Source organism: Oenanthe melanoleuca, chromosome 2 (assembly GCF_029582105.1).
Source record: "Oenanthe melanoleuca isolate GR-GAL-2019-014 chromosome 2, OMel1.0, whole genome shotgun sequence".
Taxonomy (NCBI): Eukaryota; Metazoa; Chordata; class Aves; order Passeriformes; family Muscicapidae; genus Oenanthe; species Oenanthe melanoleuca.
The window spans coordinates 28,164,286-28,180,239 of NC_079335.1; the positions used below are offsets into that span (position 1 = coordinate 28,164,286).

General features: G+C 41.1%; 2 protein-coding genes across 2 annotated transcripts; both read left to right on the forward strand.

The window, feature by feature from the left end:
- The first annotated feature begins 439 nt into the window (after nucleotides 1-439).
- Nucleotides 440-4,230, forward strand: LOC130249024 (fatty acid-binding protein, adipocyte). Its single transcript, XM_056483328.1, has 4 exons — nucleotides 440-1,054; nucleotides 2,291-2,463; nucleotides 2,676-2,777; nucleotides 3,998-4,230. The coding sequence occupies exons 1-4, from the start codon at nucleotides 982-984 to the stop codon at nucleotides 4,046-4,048; spliced, it is 399 nt and encodes a 132-aa protein (XP_056339303.1). The 5' UTR covers nucleotides 440-981; the 3' UTR covers nucleotides 4,049-4,230.
- Nucleotides 4,231-10,462: 6,232 nt separating this feature from the next.
- LOC130249420 (myelin P2 protein-like) lies at nucleotides 10,463-14,581 on the forward strand. The gene is made up of 4 exons (XM_056484187.1): nucleotides 10,463-10,705; nucleotides 12,169-12,341; nucleotides 12,601-12,702; nucleotides 14,306-14,581. Exons 1-4 carry the CDS (start codon nucleotides 10,633-10,635, stop codon nucleotides 14,354-14,356), a joined length of 399 nt encoding a protein of 132 aa, XP_056340162.1. The 5' UTR covers nucleotides 10,463-10,632; the 3' UTR covers nucleotides 14,357-14,581.
- Nucleotides 14,582-15,954: the final 1,373 nt, after the last annotated feature.

Below are 15,954 nucleotides of genomic sequence, written 5' to 3' on the forward strand. Positions count from 1 at the left end.
TCTAAGAACTTGCTTGACTGCTTTCTGGTAGTTTTTTTATGAAGTATGACAGGGCTTAGAGGATCAGTCAAAATGGACCCATTAGGTCAGCCCTGTGCCTCAAACTTGCCTCAAACAAATTAATGACTGAACAGCACGAACAGAAAAGAAATGAAGTGTCCAGGGACCTTTGGTAGGTCAATACTAGAGCCTATCTTTATGCCATAACTATTCCAAATGTTATTCATTGCAACATAGTTCTTCTGAAAGCATGGGAATAAAAGGGAGAGAAATCCTCTGTTTTGTTACTTGTCTTCTCACAGAACCCCATATCCCGTCTCCTTTGCATAAAAACATATTACAGACCTATTGTTAAATTCATTCAGGTGGTCCAAGGACAAGCAGATCCCAATCAAGGAAGCAATTTTATTGACTTAGCCTTCTATAACCCCAGCATTCTCTCTTTGTGCTCCAAGTCCACTTCTTCCTGTAGTTCTGTATTTCTCTAGAGGAACTTTCTGATTGCAGGGGTGTAGAAAGCAAGTTAAATGTTCCCAATGAGGCTTTTTGATCTGAAAGTCCATGAATTGAGCTGTGTCCATTTGATATAGTGGACTGAAATGAAAGAGCAGGGGAGAGAACATTAATTTTTGTGAGCTAAGCTTGAGCCTCCCTTTTTATTCTGAAAGGTAATTTGATTTAATTATTTGCCCTTAGGGTAGAGTGTTCTTGAATGAAAAAAATAATTAAATAGAAACAGGACAGTGATCTTTGTGCTAGTAAGGGCATATGAATAATAGCACTATGACCCACTGGCAGAGGAGGGGTAGGGGAGGAAGCAAAACACTGGGCGCTGGGAGTCCCTCTTCATTGGTCATCCCAGAGCATCATGTGGCCACAGCTCCTTTTTAAAGATAAGTACTCTTCTCCTGGAGCTCATAATATTCCCCTGTCCTGCATTTCTGTTTGAACCTGTGGAAGACATCTTTCTAACCTGACAAAATGTGCGACCAATTTGTGGGCACCTGGAAGCTCCTTAATAGTGAGAACTTTGAGGACTATATGAAAGAACTGGGTGAGAATTGTTATTTCAACTTCTTGTATCTGGAGCAAGGAAGCAATGCCAATTTTGAAGTTTACTTTTTACTTGCTTTTTCTGGCTGTGCTGTTTATTAAGGGGGGCTTAATCCACTATTTTGGTCAGATATTCTTAAACTGGAGAATTCATCTGTTTCAATACGTGGTGTTAAATTCCTATAAAGCAGAAAAACTTTGATTGATGGGAATAATTTCAGGTAAGCCAAGTCTGTGCATGCCTTATTAGTAGCGTTATAAATGGAAATAAAACACATTAGTGGATTATTTTGTGTTAATTATCTTCTATCCTTGGACACGAAATCGGTGTGATGCTAGAAAGCAGCAAGTTTCCTTAGGTCTGTGAGCAGCACACCTAAACAACTTTAAAATGCTACTGGATTAAGAAAATTAGTTAATTGCCATGGCTATTATATTGAATGAAATGCTGTAGCTGCCTCCAGTGAATACTAACAAAGACAATTGCATGGATTTGTGCAGATACTTGCAAGATTTGATGTCTAACACTTTTCTCTAAAGGTATAGACTTCTCACTTAGAATTAAAATTGGGATTTAAAAGGTTTCAGTATTTTGTTAGTGTGTAGGAAGCAGTGGGATTCAGTACTGATTCAGTTAGTACATGCTAAAAAGCTGGGAGGGTTATTTGCAGCTTAGGACAAATTATGTGACTTATTCTGACAGCTTTTAACAAGTGAGACTCTTACACTCTTAATCTTTGCTCCAGATTTTTCTCAGGACATAATCATTGCCAGCTATTTCTTAATCATTTCCTTATATTCAACCTACCCCCTTGTAAATATAAAAAGCTTGCTTTTTTCCCTTGTTTGTTTGTTTTGGTGCTTTTGTGGTTCAGAAACTGTCATATTTAACTGCTTTTTTATATTTAGATACAATTAGCATGCAAATTAGAGTACAACCTACAAATCTAGAACACATCTATGTGCAAATATCATGGCATTCATATAATCTCAGTCTTCAAAATATTGCTTTTACTATTTTGACAATGACAGGATAGAGAATGTCCTTACATCCACCCACCCAGCTTGGTCTGTAGCAGCACCAAGTGAGATTTTTACAAAAGAATCTCTGTAACATAGAATTATTAATACTCAGAAAGCAATAGGGGGAAAAGCACTGAGGGTTTTTATTCCAATGAATAAGACAAAAAAAATTGAGGAAAGATAAAAGCTCAATAGTGCCCTATCTTATTTACAGGAGTGGGGTTTGCTACCAGGAAGATGGCTGGGGTGGCCAAGCCTAATGTAACTATCAGCATCAATGGTGATGTGATAACCATCAAAACAGAAAGTACCTTCAAAAATACAGAGGTCTCTTTCAAGCTGGGTGAAGAGTTTGATGAGACCACAGCAGATGACAGAAAAACAAAGGTGAGTCCCTAAATGGCATTTTGCAATCATATCTCTCCAAAGGGATGTGGGAGCAGCAGGGCAGAGCTGTGATTTTGACATCCAGTGCAGAAATGCTGCCTCCACAGGTAATGAGTACTTTGTGCTTAGTGCTGTTTGAACCTGGAGAGTCTTCTCCTGAGACCAGAGCACCCTGATCAAACAGCCACACCTTGTTTTTTTTATTTTGGTAGAATGTCATAACCCTAGACAATGGTGTGCTGACCCAGGTGCAGAAGTGGGATGGAAAAGAGACTATCATAAAGAGAAAAGTGGTGGATGGGAACCTGGTGGTGGTAAGTTAATTTTTGTTATTTAATGGCTATGAATTCAGTGTGCAGAATTCATGTTTAGCTGATGTAAGACTTTGGATTCAAACCAAGGGAGGGAAAGCATCTGAAAGGGCTCTGTGCACTTGGTGAGAAGTCTCTGATTGAGTCTAGACCGAAAAACTGTTAAACTTACAGAATGGTATGGAGGTACCTGTTCTCCATAGGGAGATAAGGTTGGGAATGTGTAGGAATAAAAACCCAACATCCCTATCAGGGAAACTTGTGAGAATCCCTAAGTCCTGGCAGTATAGAGGAAAGCCCACATCCACTCTAGGCTGATACAGAATACTCCTGCTCATCCTCAGCAGAGGCTTAGAGCCATCTGTGGGAGTCCTGCTGTGCATCACCAACAACTGCTTTAATAATAGGCAAGGAAACCTGTGTCCAAGCTCTGTTGGTTGGTTTTATCTGGTCAGAGACTATTGTGCTTGACTTGGTGCCAGTAAGGCCCACCTACAGCCTGGGGCTTCCCAGCTCTGCTCTACAGTTGTAGAAAACACACTTTGAAGAATCTGGGACAGGACTAAATTTATGTTCTAAAAGGCAGCTGAGATTCCTACATGCTGCAAAACAGTACACATACACAAAATTCCTGAAGAGTTCTGCCCTCCCCTAGGGAAAAATAATGCATCCATAAATTCAATATTTAAATTTCTTTGGATAGAGACCAGAGGAGAAAAAATAGAAATAGTTTTTAATAACAACTTCATTAAGAAAGATTGAACAAAACAGAGTTTGATCTAACTGAAAACTAGATGAGGACAGAGCCCAACAGGCAGAAGCTGACACCAGCAGCTGCAAGTCTGAAAGCTCTGTGTGTGCATGTGTTGTGCTCACGTGTGTGAAGACAAGCCACAGCTGCACTTAATGCCCAACTCCAAGGTCCAGTCAGCCTCCAGAGAAGTCCTAGGAGCCTTCTTTAGAGATTTTTAAGAAAATATTAGAAGACTCCTGGGAGTCAGTAGAGCAGTTACTGAAAATTCTTTCACTCCTTTTCTTGTTTTTCAGTCTTTGGTTGCTGAAGCTCTCAAAACTGAGTTCTACTCTTTTAGCAATTGCCTTTAGAGGTGGAGAAATGAAAATTTTTCTTAAACTGGTTCCCAATAGATAAGTCATTCTCTACCTTCTGACTAACAAATATTTATTAAGAGTTAAAAGCTTATTGAATTACCTTTTCTTTCCAGGAATGCACCATGAATAATGTTTCCTGCAAAAGAGTTTATGAAAAAGCATGAAGAAGCCACCTTTACACAGGACTAATGCTTAAAGCTGGAATAAAACAACTTAACCAAAGGAGAAAAGCCCCACAAATCTGTTTTAAAGAGAACTGTACTTTTTTCAGATATATCCCAAAGCAGCTACATGCATTTAGTCTAATTTGTTGTGCCTATTCAATAAAATGTTCTGCTTTCTACAATGTGTGCTTATGCTGGAGTTTGTCAACAGGGGCTTGGGGTGATGCAGAGTGGGAAGGGGTGCTGTGCAGGAAAGCACCATGTGACAGCCAGGACCACCCTGTTGGTGTGAATTCACCCCTTCCCTGTGGGAAGAGCATTGGAGCCAGCCCAGCCAGTGGCTCAGTGCCACAGGGCAGAGGGACACCTGAACACAGGAGCAGCACCTGCTGAGTGCTGTGTGTGGGCCACCCCTACAGGCACTCTGAGCACAGCCAGGGGAATGACAGGGCTGCTTTTCTCAGCTGTTAGCACAGGTGGCTGCTCCTGGGACACAGAGGAGGAGGATCTGTGGGTGCCCAGTTTTGGCTTCCAAACATGGGCAGGGTACCAGGCACCTCCTCCGTGCACAAATGCAGACAATTTTAAACTTGGGGACCATTTGAAGCAGCTTGATCTTGTCCTTTTCCACCTCAACTGTGAAATTATAGCACTTAGACCTTTCACCTGTGATTATTTTGTCAATGTGCCTCTCTTGGACATCTCATTTTGTCCTAGATAGGCTAAAAGCCTTGAATTAAAAATCATAGCTCAAAAAATACTCAGGTTTACTAAAAACCTGTACAAGTTTGCTGGTGGCACACCCTCCTTTATTACCTACATGCATTTTCTATTAGCTTGTTAGCCTTGATCAATCTTGGGAACATGAGTCTTTCTAGACTTTGGTGCACCACGTTTTTCAACTCTGCTCAATTTGACAATTTGACAAGAGCTGCCATCTTCTACTGCCCATAGGCCTCCTGTTTCAAAACTTTGCATCTACAGAAGTCATGATTTCTACACCTGGGAGTGCTTAAATTGAGGACTAAATAAATAAATAAATAGAGATTTCTGGGGGAAACCTGGACAATAAGTATAAAAATGTGTGCCTTAACCACTAAATGGGGAAATGATCATATCTTGAGCGATTAAGATCTGAACCAAATTCCACATATTCCTGACATTCCCCAAGTCACCTGTCAGAGGTGGTGGTGCTGAGTCCCTCCTGCTAGCAGCAGAGACCTCTCATACACTTGAACTTTCCTCTGCATAGCTCAGGTTGTTCCCAAATTTTTGCACTATTTATGCAACCGGATAGGGAAATGGAAGGAATTTTACATTGTACGTAAGCTGAGGAGTTATTTAAAAGCAATGCCAAAGACTATCAGTAAATTCTGCTGAGAGTGTTGAAATAACCACCAACAAACAATGCCTGTGTTTCAACCTTGGCTTCATTGCTTGTGAAATCTCACCAATTTAGAGAACAGCAGTTGCATATGGGATGGAAGAATGCTTCAGAGTACTCCATATGTACAGTACTAAACTTAGCACCTAACAAAGTTATTGATGAGAGTTAGGATACAACTACAGTTTAGTGGTAGAAAAATCTACATGAGAGTGATGGTTGTAAGAAGCAGAAACATTGACTTAAATAAACTACATATAGACATTAAATATCAGCCCATAGTATTCTATCATCCACAGATTTGGAAATACTCTGTCAGAGGTAAAATTTCCAGCATTTCAATATTCATACAGCAGATTTTATTTTCCAGAAATCTTACATTCTCCAGCCAGCAGTTACAATTGTAACATTCACAGCCTAATATTTCAACAAAGGGTAATCTCTTCTAAAAGCATCACCATTTATTTTGGCACCTGGTGAATGACTTTGGACTTTGTGAATGAATCAAGACACTTAAAATTTCAATTTTTAGAAATTTAAATAAAGTGACATTCTGTCTACAAACCTAAACGGGGACAACACCATGAGAAAGTATTTGTGATGCCTTTCTTAGAATATGAACATGTTTGGAATTTATTCTCTGAAGAAGGACAAAATTTATTGTCTGAAAATGGCAGCAGTCTAGTGACTGCTTGAATAAACAGAGGTGATTCCTCTCTGTCAAGAAAAGTTGTGTGCTCTCAGAGCCAGATGGAGGTGGGAGCACACATTTCCAAGGGCTAAAGCCAGATCAGTGTCCCGTCCTTACCTGCAGAGTCTCCCTCTCTCTTCTGTCATGATGAACATCATCCAAAAGTCAGTAACCACCCAGGAGCATTCCTTTCTGCCAAAGAAGGATCTCACTAAACCCTACAAGCCCATGGGCAGCACAGTTATCACCTGGAGTGCTGAGAGCAGATCTCTGCCCCTCACCATATTCACTCACTGCTCCTTTGCAGGGTCCTTGGATGGCAGAAGGAAAAGGCAACTCACACCCACAGATTTTTGGCAGCTCAGCAGAAAGATGAGGAAAGGCTTATTCTGAGCATTGACCTATCAGTTGTGTTTTTCTTCTTTTAACTATTTTTTTCCACTGGAGAGAACTTGAAGAACTTTTGTGTCCTGGCCAGCCAAGCCCTGTGTGTGCAGTGCAGTTGGGCTCGTTCCCCCAGTCCAGCTGTCCTGGTCTGGTCTTGCAGGATGTTCCAGATTAGGGGACAAGAAGCTATTTGCACCCTCCAAGGTAGCTATAGGGAAAAGGGAGGGTGCTGTCCCCATGTTCAGGGTCGATCCTTCAGCTTCATGGAGTCAATGCTAAAACATCCTTGGTGACCTCACAGAGGTCCCTCTTTGACCTCTGCTCTCCCCTTCTATTTCTGTTTTCTTCATTGCTCCCCTGAGAATCTACTTAGACTTTTTTTGGCCTTGAATTTGCCTAGATCATATTTCCTTTAAAGAAATCCACATAATTTTACTTTCTGTATTTCCTTAAATAGTATCCATATTCCTAAATAGTCTCTGAAGTTTTAGTTCTCTGTTTCTATCAAGTTTTATCTTTTGTGCTTCTTCACAATCTCCAAGTGCAATGTTTTAAATCCTGTTTTACATCAACCATAAGCAAAATAAGGGAATCAAGGCTCTCCCTTTTCATATGTACTCACAATCCTTGTCACTTTTTTCCCCTTTAAACTTCAATATAAGATTGGTTTCCACAATTATTTCTACTGAGATATAATTCCCTGCTCTTGTTCTTTCTAAACTGAAAGTCCTTTAAATGAAAGTACTGATTTTTCTTAGTGACAAAGAGATAGATGGTGGCAATGTCAACATTGTTTGAGACTGCTTAAGATGGGTTTTGTCTGAATAAATAATTCTCTGTTACTTTTGTTCTTAAGGTTACTGGTACTGCAGTGTAGCTGTTCTATTCTGACTAATTTTCTCTTCTTGAATTTCTTTGGGCCTGATTTTACATCCCAATCATCTTTTATTTCCCAAAGGCACCAGCCTTGTCTTCTTAAAGTGTCTTTATGTAGATAAGACAATTAAACAAAAGAACAAAGAATGCTTGAGGAGCAATGGTAGAATATTTTCATATTATTTTTTGAGCAATAATGGGTAATTTCATTTAGAAGTAATTTTCTCATTTCCAGAGATGGGATAAAAGAGCTAGCCATTCTTTATACAAAATGTGATATTATGCATCTCTGCTTTAGAAGAGTTTTGTGTGGACAACACCTTCAAAGACTGACATTTACTTATTACAGATACAGCATCTGCTTCCTACTGTGGAGGAGAAAGAGTTCTTTGCCTTGTTTATGTTTTCAATCACTCCAGCCTTTTGCTCCCTGCATGTCATTTGACCTGTGCAGTAAGGGAAGCTCTGTTCAGCTTCCCCTGCTGATGCTATGACTGAGGGGTTTAAAAACATTTTGCATATGCCACAAATATATGTGACTGAAGACCTCTTTATTTCCCACAACCACCACATAAACCAATGATTTCACTGCTCAGACTCTATTATTTACCTGTTCCAGTATATTACCCTTATGACAGCTTTCAAGTCAGACCTCACCCTCCTTGGCACACCACCATTTACATCTCATCCTTTCAGCTGTAAAAAACAGAAATTTGGTCCCACAACCTATAATCCCAGTGTGTCTGCCTTTAAAATGTAGATCTGAAGAGTCTTTCTTTATAGGTTGTCATAACCCAGAAATTAGAGTCATACAAAAAGGCAAACAGGTAACTATTGCTCACCCAAGCTGGAAAGAAGCCTCTAATCTTTGCACATACCAAGAAACAGATTTCTCCAGGAAGATGGTTTAGGAAGGGGAAGGACAGAATTACATCTGATGTGATTTTACACTATTTCAGATAGTTTGAGGTGTCTTGAATTACAATGCTTTAAATTCCTGCCTGTCACATACACGTGGTTTATGGATTTATTCTTTGTGTCTGTTTTTTACTAATCATTAGGCAATAGCTCTAAACGTGAACCTTAAAAAAAAACCTCCAAACCATTTTAAATGCTGAAAACTCTAATCTTACAATCTTTCTATTTTGGCTTTGGCTTGTTCTGGGGATCCTGGTGTACACCAAGCTGAATATGAACCAGGACCATGCATTGGCAGCAAAGGGTGAGTGATGTCCTGGGCTGCACTAGGAATGTTGGAGGTTGAAGGAGATTATCCTTCCCTTTATTCAGCACTGAGCAGGCCACAGCTGGAATGCTGGCTCAAGTTCAGGGCTCCCTACTATAAGCAATACATGGACCCAAGGAGGTCATGGCATCTCTCCATGGAAGCAGGGAAACCTGAGGAAATCTGGCAGCAGTAGGACACATCTGAATGCAATGCCTTAAATAATTGTGCTGGCTTAAATCTTCCCTTTACCTTATGGCAAACCAACTATCCATGTGCAGAAAGACAAAAAGAGAACAGAATATATTCCCCTCTCAAGTCAGCAAAGCTTCTTGCCTCTCACCAGGTGACTTTGAACTAAGAATCACCACTTCAATGACAGCCTGTTTTCATGCCATCCAGCTGTCAAGCACAAGAGCTGATCTCCACTGATGCAGTGAAATTCTGAATATGCCTAGCTGTAAAAGGAGGCAGCCAATATTGTCTGCTTCTTCTTTTTGTGATCCTGTCTGGGATATGTGCAGGGAAGAACCCACAGCTTGGGATAATTTCTCTGATGCAAAGGGAGAAAACAGAACAGTATAACTCAGTTCTCCCTTTAAGTGACAAAAAACACAGGCCCTTTCCAGGATGGATGATGAAAGTAAAAAATAAAACCCAACAAACCACTTTGTACATCATCTTGTTGACAGTTCCTTCACACAATCCACACGGCTTTGATTTATCTGACTAGCACAGAGGTGGCAATAGTGGTAACACTCTACAGCTTCCTGAGGAGGGGAAGTGGAGGGGAAGGTGCTGATCTCTTCTCCCTGGTATCCAGGGATGGGCTGTGTGGGAATAGTTCAAATCTGTGTCAAGGAGGTTCAGATTTGTCATTAGGATGCACTTCTTTAGTGAGAGAGTGGTCGTTCACTGAAACAGGCTCCACTGAGAGGTGGTCAAAGCCCCAGGTTTGAGAGATGTTTGGACAATGGCTTAACAACATGCTGTAACTTTTGGTCAGCCCTGGATTGGTCAGGCATTGGATGAGATGGTTGTCATGAAATTCTGTTCTATGTGGTGATAGCAGGAGAATGACAATAGGAGGACAGTCAGAGCTGGGTTTTGTAGGGAGGCAGTGCTCCTGCACTTGTCTCTTGTTGCTGACACCCCACTGCAGTGTGCCCTGACTGTTCTGTGGGTGCAGTGGCAGTGTCCTGTCCCCATCCCCATCCCCATCCCCATCCCCATCCCCATTATCCCCATTATAAACCCCATTATCCCCATCCCCATTATCCCCATCCCCATTATCCCCATCCCCATTATCCCCATCCCCATCCCCATTATCCCCAACTCCGTCCCCATCCCCATCCCCATCCCCATCCCCATCTCCATCCCCATCCCCATCCCCATCCCCATTATCCCCATCCCCATCCCCATTATACCCAACCCCGTCCCCATCCCCATCCCATCCCATCCCCATCCCATCCCCATCCCCATCCCCATCCCCATCCCCATCCCCATCCCCATCCCCATCCCCATCCCCATCCCCATCCCCATCCCCATCCCCATCCCCATCCCCATCCCCACCCTCATCCCCATCCCCATCCCCATCTCCATCCCATCCCCATCTCCATCCCATCCCCATCTCCATCCCCATTATCCCCATCCCATCCCCATCCCACGTGCCCCTCGAGCCCTGCTGCCCTCTCTGAGGGAAGCCAAGGCAGCGTCACCCAGAGCCTTGCACTGGCCCAGCTCCTTGGACAAGTGCACATTGTGTGCCTGGGCTGCCTCCCCCATTGGCCAAGCCCGACAGCCACAGGCACCGAGCTCTTAAAAGGGAGACCACTGCATCTCAGCTGGGCACAGCCTCTGACTGCCACCCAGAGCCTGGGGACACTGCCTCTGACTGCCCCCCAGAGCCTGGGGACACTGCCTCTCTGCAGGACCAGAGCCTGGGGACACTGCCTCTCTGCAGGACCAGAGCCCTGGGGACACTGCCTCTCTGCAGGACCAGAGCCCACACAGCCTGCACCATGTGTAACCGATTTGTGGGAACCTGGAAACTCATCTCCAGTGAAAATTTTGATGACTATATGAAAGAGTTGGGTGAGAAATGCTCTGGGTTTGCTTTTTGGTGGTTTTGGGGTTTTTTTTGTTAGTAAGTTTCTTTTGGGAAGGTTCTGCTCGCGGATGGTGCCTTCTTTCTGGCCAAAAAAGCACTTAATTACTCTTCTAACATAATTTAATTTCTTTTCTTTAGCATCTAAATGGAAAAACATAGGTGATGAATTACTATTACAAATTTATTTCCGTCTAACTAATATGAACTGATCTAATATTCTGTCACAAGAGAATTGAGATCCAGATTTTTTAATGTTTCCTCTTGATTGCACTATTAAACTTGCGACTTATGATAATTTACAATATATAATGGAGTTGATGTCTCATGACACTGTAGTTTCAGACATCTAAATACTATGAATGAATCTATCTGTTACTGAAGAACGCCAGGAATGCAACAAATTAAACATTGTTTTTCATTTTAATGCTGGCTTCATTCCTGTATGCCAAGTGCATAGGCAGTCAGCTACTGCATTGTTTTTGCTATATAAATGATTCACTGATTCCCTTTATTTGAAATGTTAGACTGAATAACAAAAAAATTGCAGTTAATTAATTAGCCAGGGTGAATGTGGGAGGGAAGTCCAGCTGCAGATATTTTTCTGAACATCTGAAAGAAATTGCTTAGTATGGAATAATTACTGCAAATAGTGTTATACTTTGCAGATAACTTTATTCCCCTTTTAACAGATCTTTTCATAGGAACATGGCATAGCATTAACAAAGGCACCAACTCCAGCTATCCCTTTTCTGCTTTTATGAAGCAGCAATACATCACCAGTGGCTTCATTCCTACTTGCCCTAAGCCTCACAGCCTGTAGATAATAACTGGACTAGGCAATACAAAAAGCTTTTGGGATGGAATTTTCCTGGAAGCTCTTTGCAGATCTCAGTCCTTGTACCTCAACATTTTTTTTGTATATCATACTTGTACTTTTCACCAAGGTTTAGATGCAAGGATCCTTAAGGGATGTTAATAACAACTTAGGAATTATCCAGTCTTCAATATGTTTTAATGAGCAAGCACCAGCATACTGGCAATTCAGTGTCCAGTTTCTTCCTTGCAGCTGTTAACAAATGTACAAATTCTCAGATTTGTCAAGGATTTTTTTTAAAGGATTTTTACAAATTTTTATGAGAACCAGACTTCCTCTGAATTTTTCCTACTCATTCTATCTCTATGAAGTTAATGCCAATTTGTAGTCAGCCATGTTTCTTGTTAGCTAAATGTGCACTATTATCAGCTGGGGCTGCCTCAGCCCCTGAATGCTGAGTTCCCATTCCTACCTCTGTCTCAGAAGTGTCTCATCTAAAGAATTAGTGTTTCATCTAAATCAAGCATTGAAGTATTCAAGAAGAAACTCTTCCTTATTCTTCAGCTGAAGAATCATGAGAGGATACTGAGTTTCCTGCTTCTAGAATATGATTGTTTTGTTTCTGATTTCTAGGAGTGGGCTTAGCTACCCGGAAACTAGGTGGCCTGTCAAGGCCTGATGTGATCATCAGTATGAAAGGGGACATAGTGACCATCAGAACTGAAAGCACCTTCAAAAACACAACCATCTCTTTCAAGCTGGGCCAGCAGTTCGATGAAACAACAGCAGATGACCGGAAAGTCAAGGTAAGGGGGCTGATGATCTCTGAGTGGTCTGAACATCTCCAAAAAGAACACCAGGGGAAATTTTACCTGCTTCCTTAGTGCACCTTGAGTTTTCCAAATTATTGAAATGAAGCACTGAAAGAAGAAACAGCATAATGCTGAATATAATGTTACTGAGCATGTCATTATCCCAGAGAGCATTCTTGCTGAATGTAAAGGGAATTGCTACTCTAATCTGCAAAGCTCAGCCAGTTTGAAACTCTTCTCTTGGAACTTGCAGAGTGTTGTAACCCTGGAGAAAGGGTCATTGGTGCAAGTGCAGAAGTGGAATGGCAAAGAGACCACGATAAAGAGAAGACTTGTTGATGGGAAGATGGTGGTGGTAAGTTCATGTTCTTTGTATGCTGCTAAAGGTGAGAAGGATACAGCCTTCAGTACAGTTCTGTCTAAGCACACTATCAATTTTGGCTCACTCTTTGAACAATGAGACAAATTAAAGGAGAGAAAAAGGCAACCATGCTTATAAAACAGCTGGAAGGAAATAAATGTGGTTGCATACAGCAACTTGTCTTTAAAGTGACTATATTTTCAGACCTGCCATAAATTGACAGCATACTTACTAGTCTCAACTTTATTGCTCTTAAAAGGAATAAGGTTTAAAAATAACAGAAACCTGTGAAATGGAAACAAAAGTTTACAGACAGGATACTGCTGTCCCTGAAACAGCTCTTTCCTTTTCCCTATCTTGGCCAAGCCAAGGAGATAAAACATTTTAGGGACCCCAGTTGTAAGGGTCACTATGTAAATTAAGATTTCACTTTGTTTGTCAAAGTATTAAATATTGGAGTCAAGCTTAATTTGGCAACTTGTTTGAAGTCAGCAGCATTACGCTTTTATACGTTAGCTTGTTCTGACTGTCTGTTGTTTTAGGTTCTCATATGTAGTATCATAGAGTGGTTTGGGTTGAAAGGAACCTTAGAGATCATCTAAGGTGATCCCACTGTCTCGAACAAGGACACCTTCCACTAGACCAGGTTACCCAAAGCCCCATCCAGTCTGGCCTTGAACATTTCCACAGATGGGGCATCCACAACTTCTCTGCGCAACCTGTTCCAGTACCTCACCACTCTCACAGTAAAGAATTTCTTCCTAATATCTAATCCAAACCTCCTCTCTCTCAGTTTAAAACCATTCCCCCTTGTCCTGCAATTACACACCCCTGTAAAAAGTCCATCTCCAGCTCTCATGAAACTTCCCTCTATGTAGGGAGGTTGATTTGTTTTTGCCTCTCCTCATGGCAGCATTTCTGAGCAAGATTTTCTAATTATTAAACCCTTTTCATAAAGCAGAGAGGTAAGGTGCCTCTCCTGTTAGTGTCCTGCTGTCTGCCCCTTGCCTCACACGGGTTTGTGGAGGACTCCTCATCTTGTGCAGACCAAGGAAGTATTTTTTAACATCCTGTCGCCTTTGTCGCATGCATCCTGTGGCTGTGAGTCATCTGCAAGCACTGAAGGCCACTGGGGTGAGAGGGTCAAGAGAAATATTTTGTGATTCAGAAGAGCAAAGGTTTTTAGGCCAGAAGCCTGACCTTTGAAATACCCAGGCTACTTCTGCTTCTACACAAAAAAACCCTTACTATGAAAATTTGAAAGTGTTGGTGGGCCATGATATAAAAACTAGGTAGACCTAATATTTCTGACAAGTCAGCAATAATACCACGGAAAGTAAATTCGCTGGTGGAAGCTGAGCTTAATTTTGCAATCTTTTTTGTCATTAAATGTCACTTAATGAAGTTTAAAGTTATAAAAATAGAAACAACTCTATTTGCAATATAAAAATAGCTTTGTTGTTTGCTCTAAAGGTTCTGCAAATATGTAGAGATGTAAAAAATGACATCTGGATTTTCATTGACTTCAGATGTTACTGCAGCAGACACAAGTGCTGTCAGCAAAACGTTTATGTTAATATTTTCCTTTATGCCTTAGGAATGTGCCATGAAAGGGGTTGTCTGCACTAGAGTTTATGAAAGAGTGTGAAGAAGTTCCCTCTCTGCACTGGACTGGAACTGGCTCTAAAACCTCTGCTCAGTTCAGTGACTAAAGCATCATGCACTGTGCTTCTTTATTTTATTTCCTTTTATTGGGAAAATGACTACACTATAATTTGATATTTCAGAGCCATAGTGTAACTAATCCAAAATATTGTGGTGACCCAATAAAAGCTTCTGAACACAGAAAATAAAATGTTTGGCTCCATGTGAATGATTTCCGTTTACTTTCTTGACTGGCACTATCTTTTCTGTTGATAGTGTCTGTACAAAAGGTCAGACTATTTCTGAGTAAAATGGTGGAACACAAGTAATCCATATCTGGAGGGCTAATACTGCTTCTTTGATATGTGTAAAAATATAATCTCCTGGATTCAACATTCTTTTCCTGCAAAAGATTTTATTGCTGAATCGCTCCTATAGGCAAAATTATCTTTACCACCATAATTTTTTATGAGAGTATGAGATATCATTGTAGCCTTATAGTTACATGTATTAGTGCATCATTGTTTCACACTCATCCTAAAAAGCCTATACTTCTTTTACTACCAGGATTTATATACTGCCATTTATTTGGAAGAAAACAGATACTGGAGGGGAAGAAAATTGGAATATATTCCCTATTTGTCTGCCAAAAGAGCAGATAAACCTGTGAAGCAAAGTGTGGAGCAGGTGTGAATGAACTCCAGAAGTCCTAAGGCTAGAGGGCTTCCTTTAAAAAGTGTTCAACAATGAATTACTTCCAGCACAGTATTTAAGTGTATGCTTAGTATTAAGCACACAGAGGAGTTGCACTGGGTAGAGTTTGCTGTCAAGCCTAACTGAGTAGCTAAAGTGTTCATTCCTTCCACTGCACTCACTTTGCTTTTATCTAAGGAAAAAAAGAGAGAAAAAGCAAATCTAAATTTCCAGAAATCTATTTGACCAGGTTATTAATATTTGCTTCCATGGGCCAGTGCTCAGTATCACTGCCACATTGACTCTAAACATGTTATTTCATCCTGTGTTGATGCCTCTGTGCCATCACACAGAGCTCCTGCCTCCTCTGTGGGGTTAAAGCACAGGTGAGAGGCTCATGTGTTTGTTCTGGCTCATTAGGAACCTTTGCCTACTGGTTCTACAGGCAAAACACAAATTCTCAAGGTTAAGGCAGATCCTGGACGTCAGAATCTAAACTGGTGTAGGCAGGCAGAGAGTGAAGAGATGGATATCATATGCAAATGAAAGATATAAAGGTCACATTTCTTCTCTACCCACCACTGGAAAAGCCAGAATCTGGGCCCAGCTTTACATACATTTTTATGCAGATGCAGTCTAAATGCAGGCAGCTCCTAGAAGGCAAACAGGATGAATCCTAGAAAATACAAGCAGTGAGAGAAAGCTGTGAGATTTATGGACAGCAGTTTTAAAGAAAAATTTATCCTGGTCTCTAACCTAGATGAAGGGACAAATTCTCATCTTTAACCTTACTATTGAAACTCACCTCTATGAGTGTCAGAGTTTCTGTGACTCCAAGTCCTCAGTGATTGTAGCAAGGAATAGAGGCAGAATGATGCCTCTTGTATCATCTTTTGCAAATAGAATGTA

Excerpts from the sequence above, each read along its gene's own strand:
- LOC130249420 (XM_056484187.1), top strand. The coding sequence starts at position 10,633 with ATGTGTAACCGATTTGTGGGAACCTGGAAACTCATCTCCAGTGAAAAT. Across the intron at positions 12,342-12,600 it reads CAGATGACCGGAAAGTCAAG|AGTGTTGTAACCCTGGAGAA; the intron begins GTAAGGGGGCTG and ends TGGAACTTGCAG. Across the intron at positions 12,703-14,305 it reads TTGATGGGAAGATGGTGGTG|GAATGTGCCATGAAAGGGGT; the intron begins GTAAGTTCATGT and ends TTTATGCCTTAG.
- LOC130249024 (XM_056483328.1), top strand. The coding sequence starts at position 982 with ATGTGCGACCAATTTGTGGGCACCTGGAAGCTCCTTAATAGTGAGAAC. Across the intron at positions 1,055-2,290 it reads GGACTATATGAAAGAACTGG|GAGTGGGGTTTGCTACCAGG; the intron begins GTGAGAATTGTT and ends TCTTATTTACAG. Across the intron at positions 2,778-3,997 it reads TGGATGGGAACCTGGTGGTG|GAATGCACCATGAATAATGT; the intron begins GTAAGTTAATTT and ends TTTTCTTTCCAG.